General features: G+C 39.1%; 1 protein-coding gene across 10 annotated transcripts in view; it reads right to left on the bottom strand.

Moving 5' to 3' along the window:
• Positions 1-449: 449 nt before the first annotated feature.
• SIPA1L1 (signal induced proliferation associated 1 like 1) overlaps positions 450-15,103 on the bottom strand; it is a 224,841-nt gene continuing 210,187 nt past the window's right edge. For 9 of the 10 annotated variants that reach the window (XM_064512535.1, XM_064512536.1, XM_064512532.1 and 6 more), the window contains 7 exons: positions 14,250-14,486; positions 13,023-13,188; positions 9,676-9,919; positions 6,365-6,511; positions 3,902-4,016; positions 3,323-3,404; positions 450-2,566 (listed from right to left, as the gene is read on the bottom strand). In XM_064512535.1, the coding sequence (XP_064368605.1) occupies positions 2,423-2,566; positions 3,323-3,404; positions 3,902-4,016; positions 6,365-6,511; positions 9,676-9,919; positions 13,023-13,188; positions 14,250-14,486 (1,135 nt within the window). In that variant the 3' untranslated portion in view covers positions 450-2,422. The remainder of the gene's footprint in view (positions 2,567-3,322; positions 3,405-3,901; positions 4,017-6,364; positions 6,512-9,675; positions 9,920-13,022; positions 13,189-14,249; positions 14,487-15,103) is intronic. The other variant, XM_064512542.1, reaches the window with a different exon arrangement.

The raw sequence follows: 15,103 nt of genomic DNA, 5'->3' as shown, positions 1-15,103 counted from the left end.
TGCTTGCAGGTTGGCTCTAGGAAGCTGAAAGCTGTGTGCGTCCTTAGGCGGAAACGTCAGACAAGTTGGGTTTTGATTTATATCAAGCTTTAATTTCCAAATAAATCCTAAAATAATGAGAAATGATACAAACATGCTACCCCTCCTTTACCATATCAGCCTAGTGAAGCTCAGAGAGCCACTAAAGGTAGCAAAAACTTGACAAAAAAGGAGTAGTGTAAATGGGGGAAGAATAGACTTGTGCACTGACACAAGCAAAAGTGTCAAGGGATGTAGCGTGTATGTAAACACCAAGCGATGGCCTTCAAAGGGATAAAAAGAAGAAAACTAAGAGACTGAAGCTCTTCAATCGCAAAGCACTGAGGAAAGTGATACAGGGAGAAAATGAGAAGAAATGGGAACAGTGGAAAGTTTTAAACAACAAACTCAATAAAACCACAAGAAAATGGTTTAGAAGAGCCTTTAAAATGAGTTTTATTGTCAGAATTTTACAAGTAGCCTTGAGCGGCATCATACAAGAACTCTGTTGCAAAACTCTAATAAATAGTCTGCCCCAAGTCCCAAAATATTTTTTTGAAATAAAATAAAAACCAAAACAAACTTAAAAATAAAAGAGAATAAGCAAGACTTCAGGATGCTCAGAGATGTTAGCAATATTTCCCATTTACAAATAATATCAGGCATTATATAAATCTCCTTCATACAAGTCATTAAAAAACCCAGAACATTCTAAACCTTTACAAAAGCACTCCAGAAATAGTCCCAAAGAGATCCATTTCCATGACAAAACATCAGAGAAGAATTCCATGGGGATTAGCATCACAAATGAAGTTGAGCTTGAAGTGTAGTGTGTACTTGGGTGGAGCACGATTAGAGAGCATGAAAAAGGGATTTGAAGAGATTGATTTGAAGTTTCTGTGGCAAGACCATGCCTGATGATTTTATTTTGTTTATTTGAGAGCATGGCAAAAGGGAGGGAGAGGATGCTCTTGAAATTAACCCCCAAATATACTGCACCTTATGCAAGGCAATGTTTATTAAGGTAGTGACTGCATACTAAGAAGTGAGCAGGAAAGCTTTCTCAGCATGCTGCATGGTTGGATGCCTGTGCAGGCTGCAGTGCCCAACAGTTGCGTTCTGACACCAGGAGGTGTTCTGGAGAGGTGATATGTTGCGGCAAGTTAGTTTTTCCTTCAAAGAAGAAGAAATTAACTTTCCTGGTACCTGGCAGGTTGGGAAATCTCATGCTAGACAATGTCACTGGGAATTTGGGATTTCAGAGCTCCAATCCTATTCCATTACTTTGAAAAAAAATAAATTTCTCTAGTTTCACCTTTATCTATTCCTCTGTTTGTGACACTAAAGGATTTATAAGACCTCTCACACAACAAAACACAAGATTAATAAACATTTCTCAAATCTGTTATGATCTGAGAAGTCCAGAGAAATGAAATGGGAAGGCAGGCGCACTGAGATGGTTTATGTAGATTTTCCAGGAAACACAGGGTTCGACGGGGAAAAAAAAAAAATCTTTCTCTTTACAACTTCAGCCAAAGTCTTCTGCATATATGCAAGTAACAGATTCCCCTGGAAGGGTAGGGGACTGTACTGAAGCAGTACAGCAACAGTACTCAGTATCTCTCAGCCAGCCTGATACGGTATGAACTGCAGCATGCCTAGTTTTGTTGTTCGTAAACTTACTTGCAGCCATTGTTTCCACAGGAAACAACGGCAACCAGAAATGCTAATGCAATACATGTGTAATAATATGCCTTACCCACGGCTCAAGTCTCTAGTCTCTCTCCAAATATTATGATGCTGGTTGTACTGTACCATACACTATGGACACATGTTCTCTGTAACGTATGGGAAGGTAGCACTAGCAATCAAGCGCAAATTGCTAAAGAGACACCTAAAACATTGCATTACATCCCCTTGTCTGTGGCATACTTCAGAAAACAATGTAAGAAAAGCAGTAAAATAAACATTTCTTTCTAATTTTCTAGATGTCATAATATTTGCCAAAGCTGCAAGGAAAAGCAGATTACCTGAAAAAGAGAGAAAAGGATTAATGGAAGTAGAGGCAGATGGAACAGCAAACCTGATCCAGCCTCCAAATCAATTTGTACATAACAGGTAAAGAGACAATGTGCAAAAAATAGACATTCACATTTTAGCAGTTAAACTTTTATTTTACCTTTTTAAAATTATTTACTTTTTGTTTTTCTACAAAAGGCAGACATTGATTGTTGATCTGCAATTGTTCTGAGTGCACGCAGAGATGCAAAAAAGAGTTATTGGAGGATGAAGGACAGGGAAGTGCTCTGACTATACTTTCACATGTCATGATTAAGGTGGCATTAAAGCTTAAGTCCCACTAATAATATTCATAACGGATAGTTTGCTTCCCCATACACTGTTGTCAGTTCATATCAATTGTGTTGAAAACCCATTCGGTGAATTTCTTCAGTTTCTCAGTTGCATTCTGGGATTCCTCCTGTAACCGCAAGTTGTCTTCCCGCAAATGTTGTACTTCAGCCTGAAGACTGGCTTTGTCCTCTTTTTCCTTAGGCATGAAGAAAAAATACAGATCTTAGTTATAATTCTAGACGACGCATCCTACCTATACCAATAGGTAAGAATCTCTTACAGACTATAAGCCTCATCCTTTATAAGATTTTTATGTGCATTAACACACATTTTATACTATTGGGACATTTGTGACATTTCATCCCCTATTTTTGGCTTGAATGAATAGGATTTCTCTGTATTAAATTCTCACACAGAAGCTGGCTCCCCAAGGGATGAAATAAAACTATTCATGGTGTCTTCTGTATGTTCAATGGCTGATAGTTAACTAAATGGAGATAGGAAACTTTTCTGTAAATGTTTCGCCACACAAGAGATTTTTCATTTGACCACAGCAGATCTTCCCTGCATCAAGCAGGCATCAGCCTAGTAGAGAAAGTTTCCATAGTAGAAATCGTACCTTTAGATGATACTGCAGACCTTTCGACATCAGCAGGAAATATTCATATGCAACTTCAGGTTTCTCACACAGTTGCCTGAATTAGGAGTGGAAGTGCTCTGAATCACTCTCCCAATCTAAGCAGGAGTCAGAGGCCTAAAATTTAGACACTCCACCCTAGCCTTGCATAATTGAAGCTACGGCCTGATAAAAGTAGTAAAGAAATGTTTTTTCCTCACAGAAGGATGAGACTGTTATACACTCAGGCATGGCAAACCAGGATTACACAATTAGTATCAATTGTCAGCACTAAAAATATATGCCTTACAGAATTTCCGTAGATTGAATGTTTACCTTCCTTAAATCCTCTTGCAGCATCTTCAGTAAACCTTCCAGTTGGTCCACTTTAGAGGCGAGAGTTGGAGGAGATTCTTTACTGTTGAGAGCAGGAAACAAAAGTAGGTATTGACAGGATTTGCTGTCTTCAAATAGCATATCTAACAGCCTTATCTATACCAAATAGCTTTGTGTACGTGCGTGCTAAGGAATATTATGAATTCACAACCCTGACAAAAAATACCTAAGAAGAACAGAACATGTAACAAGTGCAGCAGATTAATCAACAGAACGAATGTAACACATTAGTAATTGGGGTCATGCCATCACTTGGTTTCTCTCTACTTCTGCTTATTATATGTGCCTGTAATACCATAGCCTTGGACACACTCAAACATCTCTGACAAACAAAAAAAAACTTGCACAGAGGTTAAACAGTACTTATGACTCTTCTGTTTTCATTTCCCAGGTTCTTCAAGAAAATTTGTGAAAAGGGGTCTCCTGTGAGGGCTAGGGATGGCTTTGAAAGAAAGATGTTTCTGCTCTTTTCTCCAATTTCTAGTTGAGAAAACCTACCTATCTGATACATTTACGTACCCTGTATAAGGCTTTATCTGTGCAGTAAGCTGGTCCTCAGCCTGATCGCTACAGGAGGCAGCGCTCACAGGTCTGTGGTTTTCATCAGTAGCAGCAAAGAATGAAGCTCGCTGAACTGGAGACACACATACACAGAAAAGCAATAAAAACTGTAATGATGATTTGTTCATGGACAGCATAATAGCTACACCGCAGGATCTCAAAGCAATCTAAGCATTCTGTCTCAACATAAGATTATGACATTTGACAGAAGTAAACTGGCATACAAAGTATTTGTATCAGGTTGTCCACTGTATTGGATTCAATGTGTACGTATTAGCTGTGGTAGAGCACTGCATGATCATGCAGATCCTGTGTCACCCACAGGCTAACAAGCTCTCCTGGAAGGGAGAAGCTAGAGCGCGCAAAGCAGAGATACAGCAGCAGTGTCAGCAGCGTTGACCCAAGGACGGTTCCAAGACAGGCAAGAAACCAAGCTGGATCAACAAGTGCTGTGCAGAACTCCCTGGGTACCACTGCGTGACACTACCCAATAACTCAGTATCTGTACTTAGCTTCCTTCACTCCATAAAGCATCTCTTTATCTTGAGGAAAGAAAAGTTCACTGTGCACAATTTACATGTGGAAAGTGAACTGACCAGTGTCATTTTTCAGAACCAGAAATTTTTCCTTGTGCATTTATACAACATGTTTTCAGATTGAGATGTGAAATTTCTTCTGTGCCTTGTGTCTATACTTTTTTTTTTTTTTGGTCTTACAACTGCTCATTTATGCTTTAACACACCTCTAAATCACTATTACATATAGAGTGACTGTAGCTGACCCCCACCCCACCACCTCTGGAGTTTCATAGTGCAAACAGCAACATAAACATTTTTACATTAATAAATTAACATCTCTTTTCCTCAGCAGCTGCTGGCCATTCACTGGAAATAGAACAATATTGTCTTTTCCTGCTTGGCAAATGTTTTATTCTGTGCTTTCACTATAGCTAAAATTAACATGCCTTAGTTGTGATGGAATCTTTCCTGCTCCTCTCTTTCTTTGAAGCAGAATACCAGAGGTTGGGGCAGCTCAGAAATCTAGGCAAGTTTTGTGCCAGCTGTTTGCAGCTGGTTATAACTCCAGAGGCTTGTGCTGAAGACACCAACCAACTGTGTAGAGGAGAGGTCTCCAGAATCACAAGCCAGAATTATTTAGAATTATTTACATTGCTTGGTAGCTGTCTGCTCCTGCTGGCACCCAGGCAGAGGCTACAGACTGGAATTACACTGACATCATATAGCTGTTCTCTTCTGAGGCAAATTTGAAGAAATTTTTGCAGCAGTGAGATGAAGCTGCCAACACATTGCTGCAGCTTTTCTTGATCTGAGCTGTCAGTTTGTTACTTTCTATACACTGACTTTGTTCCCACTTTTGAAGAGAAACACAAGTGAGTTTGGGGCCTGCAAAAGTGAAGAATTCAGGTTGATGAGGAGAGTCAAATAAATCCAGCAAAAAAAGAGGGAGACCTTTGAAACAGAAATGCTGTTCGTGCTGACCCTACAAACTCCTACAGCAATAGAGCAGAGTATACACGTCTTGAACACTAGCTTAGACATGCACTGTCTTGACTCATATAGCTACCACCAGAGAACAGCCAAGGAAGCAACAGACAGCAAGTTACTTCACAGCCTTCCTGTACCATGTAGAATAAATATCCAAAAGAGCAAGGATCAGTGGAAAAAACTTTATGAAGGTAGTACAACACTTATGCAGATATTAGGAAAATGCACTTCTGTTTAATGCACCTAGAAGAATTTTCCATCAGATTATAATAACTGTAAGGTAAGCTCCCTTTGGGCTGAAGAGTATTTTATTTTAAATTCAAATGCATCTAAGTGGTTTACAGTTCTCTTTAGTTTATTAAGTGTCAAAGAGATGGAAAGTGCCATAGGATGAAATGACACTTATGGGCAAGCCGATGTATTTGGATATGGAAGGGGAAGGAACAGCAATGGAAAAGTACATGCCAACAAGGCATATTTTCCAAATTACCTTGGCAGTACACTTCGGCTGCAGCATAGAAACTTCTTGCTAGTGCAATAAGCAGCCATTAGCGTGTTCATATGCTTTTTCCCCTGCTACTTGGCTTCGCTTTGCACTTTTGTGCCAGATGTTTTTCCATGCTAGCTGTGATCTCTGTGACTGGTTTACATTAAATGGAAGTAGCCAGTTTCACAGGGATTTGGCCAAAATGTAGCACAGTGATTCTAGTATGAAGAAATGGCATCTGAATATTAAATGCAAACAAAGTACTAGGCTGTTGAGACTTGAGTTGCTGCTTTAAAATAGCTTAAGCTTCACACCAAGCAGAAATAACAGCAGTAAAAACAAAGGCAGGAGACAGAATTAAAAAACAATCCTTAGCGAAAGACCATACAGAAAGACCAGCTTTCCAAGCATTATTTTCTGAAAACTCACCTTCAAAGGCTTTGGCAGCATCCACCAAGTTTGACCAGTCCAGATCAGAGGCAGAATCAGGCAAGGGCATAAGACCAGGGTCTGGCATGGGCTGCCGTCTTTGCTCCTGGATGTCTGTGAGGGAGCTGTCTGAGGCAGAGAACTCTCCTAGAATAATGCAGAACAAATAATAAGGTGCAAAGAAAATGTTCCTTTCTTAATACTAAAGCATTCCTATTTTTAATTTTTCTAGGGTAGGATTTTTGGAAGCAGAACAACTCAGTGAGATGTTTGATCAGCTGGAGTTGACCAGATACACTATGTTACAAGCCAGTTTTCCAATATAGTGCATCTCACCAGGACATTCAGGTCCTTCCTAATCTGCCTGAACCTTTGCAGCTTAACACTACAAAAACCAACATCTGCCTCTCCTCAGGACTGGGTAAACTCTTATATCCAATGACTCCAGCCCTTTCACAAGCTGAAGAGACTTTGCAGGGTTCTGCATGGTACTTACTTGCCCACGTGACAAATTCAAGATTGTGGTTCTTTCTCTCTTTACAGCCTCCTAAACCAATGGGAGCAGATTTAGGCCTACTAAGATAAACTAGAACAAGATGATTCTTCTCAAACTACTTCCAACACCGTTGCACATCCCCCAGCAGTTTAACTAAGCCTCTTAACCTTCACTGAAAAATACCACACCCATTCATAAACTGGTACATGGCATCCGATGGAAAAAACATTGGCAAATTTGAGAGAAGAATATAAAAATATAAAGTTCCTTTAATTTTTGAAAAAAATAGCTCTTAGGAAAGTGAAACATTTAAATTATTGCTACTACTGAAAGGGAAGGGGAAAGGGCAAACTGAGCACAATGGTTATCTACTTTATTCAGTTTATTGGCTGGACAATGAACAAACATGTAGTGCCTGATCAGTCAGCGCACATGAAAGCTCAGCAGCAATAACAACCTGCTTCCTCTTGCCTTCTAGTAGTCGGGGATAAAGGAATAGTGAAACACTCGTAGTTAGAAGAACTACAGCTGTAAGAGTGAGAAGATGGGCTGGGCGCATGGGAGGAAGCTGCACAGAGGAAGGGTACAGCGAAGAATACAAGTGGGCAAGAGGGAAAGAAGGAGGTTATGGTGAATGTGAAAAGTGCATGGGGGCAGGACAAGCCCACTGTAAGGCAAACGTTGCTACTTGCATTGCTTGTTTTTACTTCTCTTTTGCTAGCCTGTTCCATTTAACAATACTTTTTGTGCATTTCTTAGAACAACCATTTTGAATGTCCTTTTCTTAAATATTCAATTTTTGATAACAGCCCTGCAAGAGTACTGGAACTGACATTAAAGTCACTGATAATTTCTTTCCAGTAACTCTAGCTAAATAATATTTCTGCCTGGGAAACAAAAATTTGAAAACCTACACTACATTCACTTGCTTTGCCAAAAAATCTTGGATTTATTTTTTTCTAATTTTTTTATTTTTTGAGTTTGGCTCTTCTAAACCTAAGTCGAGCTGAATCTGAAGCACTGCGGATTCCTGCATTATGGAAAACACAGGCCTTCCCCTCCCCCAAACAGGTATTTGGGAAGGCCTTAATATAAAGACACTTACCATTATTGAAGTTATACGCAGAATTAAAATAAAAAGAACCAACCATTTGAAAAGTTATATCTGAGAAGTGTAAGTTGGACTGTTAATTAAGACAGATTAGTAAATAAGAATGCTTTTAGCGCAATGTTTTGCTTGCTCACACCAAATGAAGGTGCTCTGGAAGGGCAGCTCTTTATTAAGATCTTTGTGTTCAAAGAATTCTGAATAGCTGGAAGTCAACAAATACTTGCAGTATTAAATACCCAGTTCTACTTAAACCTCCTCTCAGCAAAGGCAAGTAGATGGCAGACAATTCATGTGTCACTCAAATAGCTGGTCCTTTTATCACAGAGGCCTACATTTTACAGAAAATTGAAAATCCTATTTTGTTGACAAATGTATAAAGCTTATGCACTAGAAAGAGTAGTCGGTTTGGTGTGGAAGAGAATATGACAAAAGCAAGCTTTTTTTTTCTTTTCTTTTTTTGGGGGAAATACGAGCTTCTAAACAAAAAGAGACCGAGTGCTGCTTTCTTCTTTTCTACTCAGATGATATCATTAATCTTCTGACCCAAAACCCTCAGAAGTCAAATCCACCAGTCAGTTACAAGTGTAACTGAGTCTGCAAAATTATTCTTCTACCTATGGAAAGAAGGACTGACGTGATCTTGATTTTCTAATTCTTAGCAAAAGACATTTTACATAGAACAACTGCTCATGACAATATCAAGTTCAACACTGATAACTGATGTCCAGTGATCACACGCAGATGAAGACAATCTACAATAGATTTCTTCAGCACACTTCAGCACGGGAAGATGTGTCCTATGTATTTAAGTACAGACAATGCTTAGGGCCTACCATAATGAGCTGAACCTACTGACAGTGTCGCATTTTCTTCTTAAAATGTGAATGGACCAGAACCGATAGGTACTTCTCCAGAAAGCATCTGACTGATCAGTCTCACACTGTGACATCTAGTTCCATTTTTGGAAAGCATACAGTACGCATTCAATTTTGAGGCACAGTGGGAAACTGCGAAACTCCCCATTCTTACCAATTGAGAAATTCACATGCAGTAATACACAACCTATCGGATATTCTTATTGAGACTTTTCAGTAAACTAATGGGGTCAGTCTGAGTGCCTTCTTGACAAATTTACCATGTAATTTTTCCTTGTGGAGTTGCATGTGATTAAATTTAAAAAAAAAACCTCAAGTATCGTGATGGATAAGGTAAGGAACTGAATTTAAAAACTGTTGGTGCAATAGAGGCTGTATCTAGCACAGCTGTACATCCAAATGTCCACTTGCATTTATCCACTTTTATACCATTCTTTTTTTAATAGTATTTTGTTCCCATAAACCCAGGTTAAAGCAACTGACACCTGAAGTAGTCAGTGGTTCATGACCAGGCATACATTATTTTCCCTTTGGTCCAGCTAGCCCTGATGACTCCTGGAGGGAGTGGTGAAAACTAACAACTAGTGAGGCAAATTTTTGTGCTCCCTCCATAAGGTAACTGCATGATAAATCATGCTATCTTAAACCCACTGAAGCGAGGGGGGGAAAGAAAAAAAGTCCTTTTTTATTTTCTATTTTCAGATGACTTGATTCCTCTTATTTTAGCAAAATCAAGATGGAAGTACTAATTGCTGTAACAAACATTTTCCCTTAAAATAATCACTATGAAGTCCTCTGAAAATGGGAATGACACTGGAAATACACTTACCATGTAGTGATTTCATTCCTAAAGTATACGATGGTCTCCGTAAGGGCAGCGACTTTGGGAGAGAAGGGTATGTGCTGGTGAATAGGACATCATTTGGCATGGCTTGGTCCAAGAGCGAGGCTCGTGAGGTGAAGAAGTGGTCCCTTTGACCACTGTAAATACTCTCATCTGACAAAGTCCTTTGCAAGGCACGCCTTGTGGTAGGAGTGCTAGGAAATGGAGACTGACAGGACAGAGTGTGTGACTACACATTCAAACGAAAAACAAAAAACAAAAACAAAAAAAATCAATACAGCAACTTTTGAAGTCTGTGTTGAACTGGTTTCTTAAAACCATTTTTTCATAAGAAAGCAGGTGTTAACATTGTATTTTTTTCAGAAAGAGAAAGAAACTAAAAAAAGACATTAGAACTAGATAACACAGATAAAGTTGTCAAAAACAAACTGAATGCTACTTAAAGTGGAGGTCTCCCTCTTGCCTGGGGAGACTGTCTTCCCACAGGCAGAGCACCAGCAAATGCCAACTAAGAGTCTCCTATCACTGAACCACTAGGAACTGCCACTACCCCTTGAATTCTTCAGAATGTTCTGAATAAAAATTAAACAACTTGTGCCATGACTAAGAGAACTTGCATTCTATATCCATCATAGTCCCAGCTTCCTCCATGACCCACAGGAGAGAAAGCAATGCTGTGTTTAATCCAGAACTATGTGCACTCTGTCTTGTGCCACTGAGTTGCTACCAACAAGGCATATCAGCAGGGATACTCCCATCAGCAGATGAACCCATTCTTTCCTCTACCAGCCACTAACTGTCTTGAAACCTGTGGCAATATAACCATCTTTGAGACACCTACATTTCCAGTTTGGTTGAAATCTGGTCTGAAAGCTTCTACTGAATACTGTCCAACAGAAAGACAGACCTCATCAACCTTATTTGCTCCATAAGCAAACTTAAAGAGATAATTCAATTTCCAGAGAAAGAGTGATTAAGCATCATAAAGAGTCGCTCATTTGCATGGAAAAATACTTCTCTCTTCTCAGAAAAAGGGGAAAAAAGTTTAAACAGACGGTATTCTATTCCTGTGATCAAAACCCACATAAGAAGGTGGGAGAAGAGTGTGGAGGAGGGACTATTGGTACCCTACAGCAGAAGACAATCTGCCAGAATATTTTTTGCCAAAACCATTAAAACCTTTAATAAAATTTGCTGCAGGTTTTGCTTTTTATGGATTAATGATCAGAAACAATTAAGATTATTAAAAAAAAAAAAAAACTGCTATCACCAAAAGCAACGAAGGAAAGGGAAACCATGTTCCACGCTAACTTTCTATTATGTCAACTACTCCCTCATGATAGAACTTATGCCTATCACAATACGAACCTTGCATACACGCTCAACACTAGAGAAACAACAACTTTAGGAACACAGCTGTCACTACATTACACTAAGAATCAAGCTACCTTTTTCTTGTGAAATTTAAAAGCTTAGCCAGCAGGTTCACGTCATGACCCACTAGAAACTCACAGTAGTCATCTTGACACAGGAGAAGGAAAAGAAAGCTACCAAGCCATGCACTGTTTACTTGAGGGCCCTATAGTTTACTTAAAGAATTCAAAGTCTATCCAAGAATTAAGAACTGGAACCAGCAATTAATACCAGACCTTTCAACTAAAAGGCAGCACAGATACGAACATCTGACGGAGGAGAGGCAATATGAGCAGGAATTGCCTTCTGATACACAGCAATCAGAGAGGAGAGAACAAGAAGAGTGACTTATCTGGTAAGATATAATGCGTTAGAAGCAGGTAAAGAGACAGGAACACAGAAAAGATGATAAAAAGGCACATAAAACTGCAGCCTAGAACGTCAGAACAATATTTGATTTATTGGTGTGATAGGATGGTAGTAACTTGCTGAGATTTATCAGAGCATAGCCTGAGCCAACATACTTGTTAGAGTCACTGACTGTCCCCAAAGCAGAACAACAACAAATGGGAAAATACACACTGTTCATGGTCTTCAGGTCAACTCTTTAAATGGGACAGAGTATGGGACAGAATTTTTTGGAATGAGAACAACTGTCTTGCATGAAATAACCCACAGGAGATGTTCCCATCACCCATGTCTCACTCCTCTCACAGAACCACTACAAGCAAAAGAACCGCAACCAACCAACCCCCCCACCCCCCAAACCCAACCCTCAGACCCCCAAACAAAAAAAATTCCAAAGAACCTATTGCCATGGACAATATTTTTTTTCCTCCAGCCTCAAAGGTAGTATCTAAAATAATCTGTATATGGAACCTAGCACTTACAAGTTTTAATAAGCCTCTTTGGATTTTCACAAGCAGAGAAACAAGTTGCAAGCTCTCTCTTCTGTGTGGTTGCTGTGGAAACTGTTTGGGCTCCAGGTGATGAGTCTGAGCTGTTAAGCACTGACTTGGTACACAGTGACTACACAAATCAAGACATTCTCTTGAAAATGATGGGTTTTTTTAAATTTTTATATAAACTTTTAAATTTTTATACACATGATAAAACCTTAGGAAATGCTTTTAAACTGATATTTATACAGAATAAATATCTGTTTAAGTTCAGGAAGCATTCTTGACCCTTGTGCAGTAACACAATCAGAGAGGCATGAAGGCAGGCTTATTACAAGGAGGTTCAATTCTGTCAACACATCACTGTTTAGTGCTGTAATCAGAGAGGCAGAACAATTCAAATGCATAAGACAATCTCATTTTTTTCCCCCATAAGCCAGCAGTCCTAAATGTTCTTTGCAATTAGGTATGTTAGTCTCTACAAATTTGCACACAAAACTGCCATAATATTGCAGTGCCTGGAATAATGAAGCTGTTCCCTAAATATATTCCTCCAGCAGATATATTTATGGCAAACACATGACTTTTTGTCCATGATGAGCATTCAGAGAACGCTCATGTCTTGCATTTTATCTTCCTGTAATGTATGGGAATGGAAAAAATACACTCTGAGAAACACTTTGTCCAACAATGTAAACTATTGAGAAAGTTGATTAAGAAAGAAAACTTCAGCTTTGACTGCTTTGAAAGAATTCAGTATTTTCTACATAGAAATCTTAAAACTTCATAGCTTTCACCCTTTTCCAAATTGTGAAGCCCTCTGCTGTATTAGTGATATGCCTGGGCAGCAACAAAATCAGAGGAGTCAATTTCTCGTAAAGTATAGGTTTACATAGTTCTACTTTGTACCAACAGAAGCGTGACTTATATCAGAAGAGGATCTGTCCATTGCTCTTTGGGTGTTCTCAGTTTTCACTGTGACAAGAGCTACCCGGACGACAGACTCTCTCTTCAACATACCTTAAAATTCTTTTGGGATTCAGGTGTTGGGCTATCAAGATCTATCAATTTCTTCAGCTCCTCTTCAACAGTGGGCTTAGATGCTCGTTTTGGTGATGCTCGTAGATCTCTCGCTGAGGCACGCAGCCGAGGGTGGGCCATTTCACTGCCATCACTCTGGTGACGTCTTAAATGAAACGGAACAGACACATTCAGGTCTCAAAAGCCCTGGGGCAGGAGGCATGAATGAAACAAGAATTATGGCATCCTCAAGATTTTCTTAGAGGAAACTGAGGTGGGGGCATAGAGAGGGAAAGAGTCTTGCATAATACAGCAGACACTCATGTTAATGAATACTTGTTGAAGGAATACATTTGTTAAAAGCATCTACTTGCAATACACGTAAAAGTTGTTCCTAATAAAAGACTGAATCTATTAATGTATGTTCAGTACAAAACCAAAAGAACAAACTTCTTAAATGAACCCCAAAGGAACAAATCACCAAGTTTCCCAATTCTTTTAGCTGTCTTTTCTTTTTTTTTTTTTAAATGCAGCTTTCACAAATATTCAGCACCTCCTTTTGATGATCAGTTATTGGCATCATCTAGGAAAACCATATTTAACCCAATAAAAGCCATGAACAGTTGAAGAAATTATTTCGAAATGGACTCTCCCAACCACCTCCTTTCCAAAGTCATGCTAGACTTACAGGCACAATAGTTTTACTAAAAAGTGTTTGCTCTATTTCCGTTCCAGAAGAGATGGTTACCCAGTGTAATGCAGAGATACCTTAGCTTGCTTTAATTTCATTTGGCTGGACACTGGCAGCAATCTAGCTGAGGCAACACTGTGACACAGAGCTCATTTACAGCATGCACAGTACCAATACACAGATAAGAGGCCTAAGGAAAAACGTGCCCTCTGTGTTAAGAAGATTTTTTATGTTTGCTCAAATAACATTTTGAGTCACATTTAAGAATTCCCACAGAAAGATTCTATAAAATTTAATAGCGTTGAAATCCGTACAGCTCTCTGGAAAAACTTAGATAAATTATTGGAGAGTAAGGTTAGTCATCTATCAAATATTTAAGCCTAACTATAGAATTCTAGATTAGGGATTAAGTCCTACAGAAGAATAAGCATTCTATTAAAGCCTGGAGCTTTTCTATACTGGGAAGTGTCACAGATTTCAATGTTTCTTTACACGTAAGGTAATAACCAAACAAGAAAAACAAAATGCATTCTTACTTTCTTGTATCCATAAACCCCACTGAGTTTATTGTCCCTTCAGGTTTTTTCCATCCAATCAGATACTTGCTGGTAGCACCCTGGCGAGGGTAGAAAGTCCTAGGACCAGATGAGGAGGAGGAGGAGGAGAAAGAAGGTGCGAGCTGTGGAGAAGTAGCAGAATGAAGCTCCTCTTTAGGTGAACTTCTGGCACTGGTGAAAACAACAGGGCTGGCAGAGTGTCGTGAGCTCATGGTACTGCGAAAGAAGCATAGAGACAAAGCTTGCCTTAAATGTATATGTAGGCATCTTGCGTAACCATTTTTAAAGCAGAACTCTGAAACACAAAATGTTACTCTTATCAATAGCATGTACAGTAGAAAACCACTTTGATCTTAATGGTCTTCCTTTTATTAAAAACTTCTCATAAAATAATGAAACATTCATAAGCAACCTCTAAGGACTGAACACATCACCTTCTTCCTTTACAGACATGAAATCTAAGGTATATAGTGGTTAAGCAGCTTAAAAGAAATAGAAGAGGTTACAGCTGAATTAACAGAAGAACTTAAGCCCAATTTCTCATTGGAATTCCTGGCTGTACAACATGCAATCAATATATTTTGAAGGAAGTTAAGCAACAGGGAACATCTCTTCAAGATGTCACAACAAATCAAAGAAGAAACCCATACATCTTTGGGAAGAGGACTTCTTGGACTTTGCCTGAAAGGAGCTACCATTTGCAAAATGGGCTCTTGCAGAAAGAGAGATATTTTTGAGGTTTCCAATATGTACCATAATTTGCCTAGATAGAAAATGCTAAGAGTCAGGGTGACTCACTGCAGCTTATTGCATGGAAGAAGGAGGGGGGCTTT

Source organism: Dromaius novaehollandiae, chromosome 5, assembly GCF_036370855.1.
Source record: "Dromaius novaehollandiae isolate bDroNov1 chromosome 5, bDroNov1.hap1, whole genome shotgun sequence".
Lineage (NCBI taxonomy): Eukaryota > Metazoa > Chordata > Aves > Casuariiformes > Dromaiidae > Dromaius > Dromaius novaehollandiae.
Note: the sequence above shows the minus strand (reverse complement) of the source record. Positions and strands in the feature narration are given on the sequence as shown.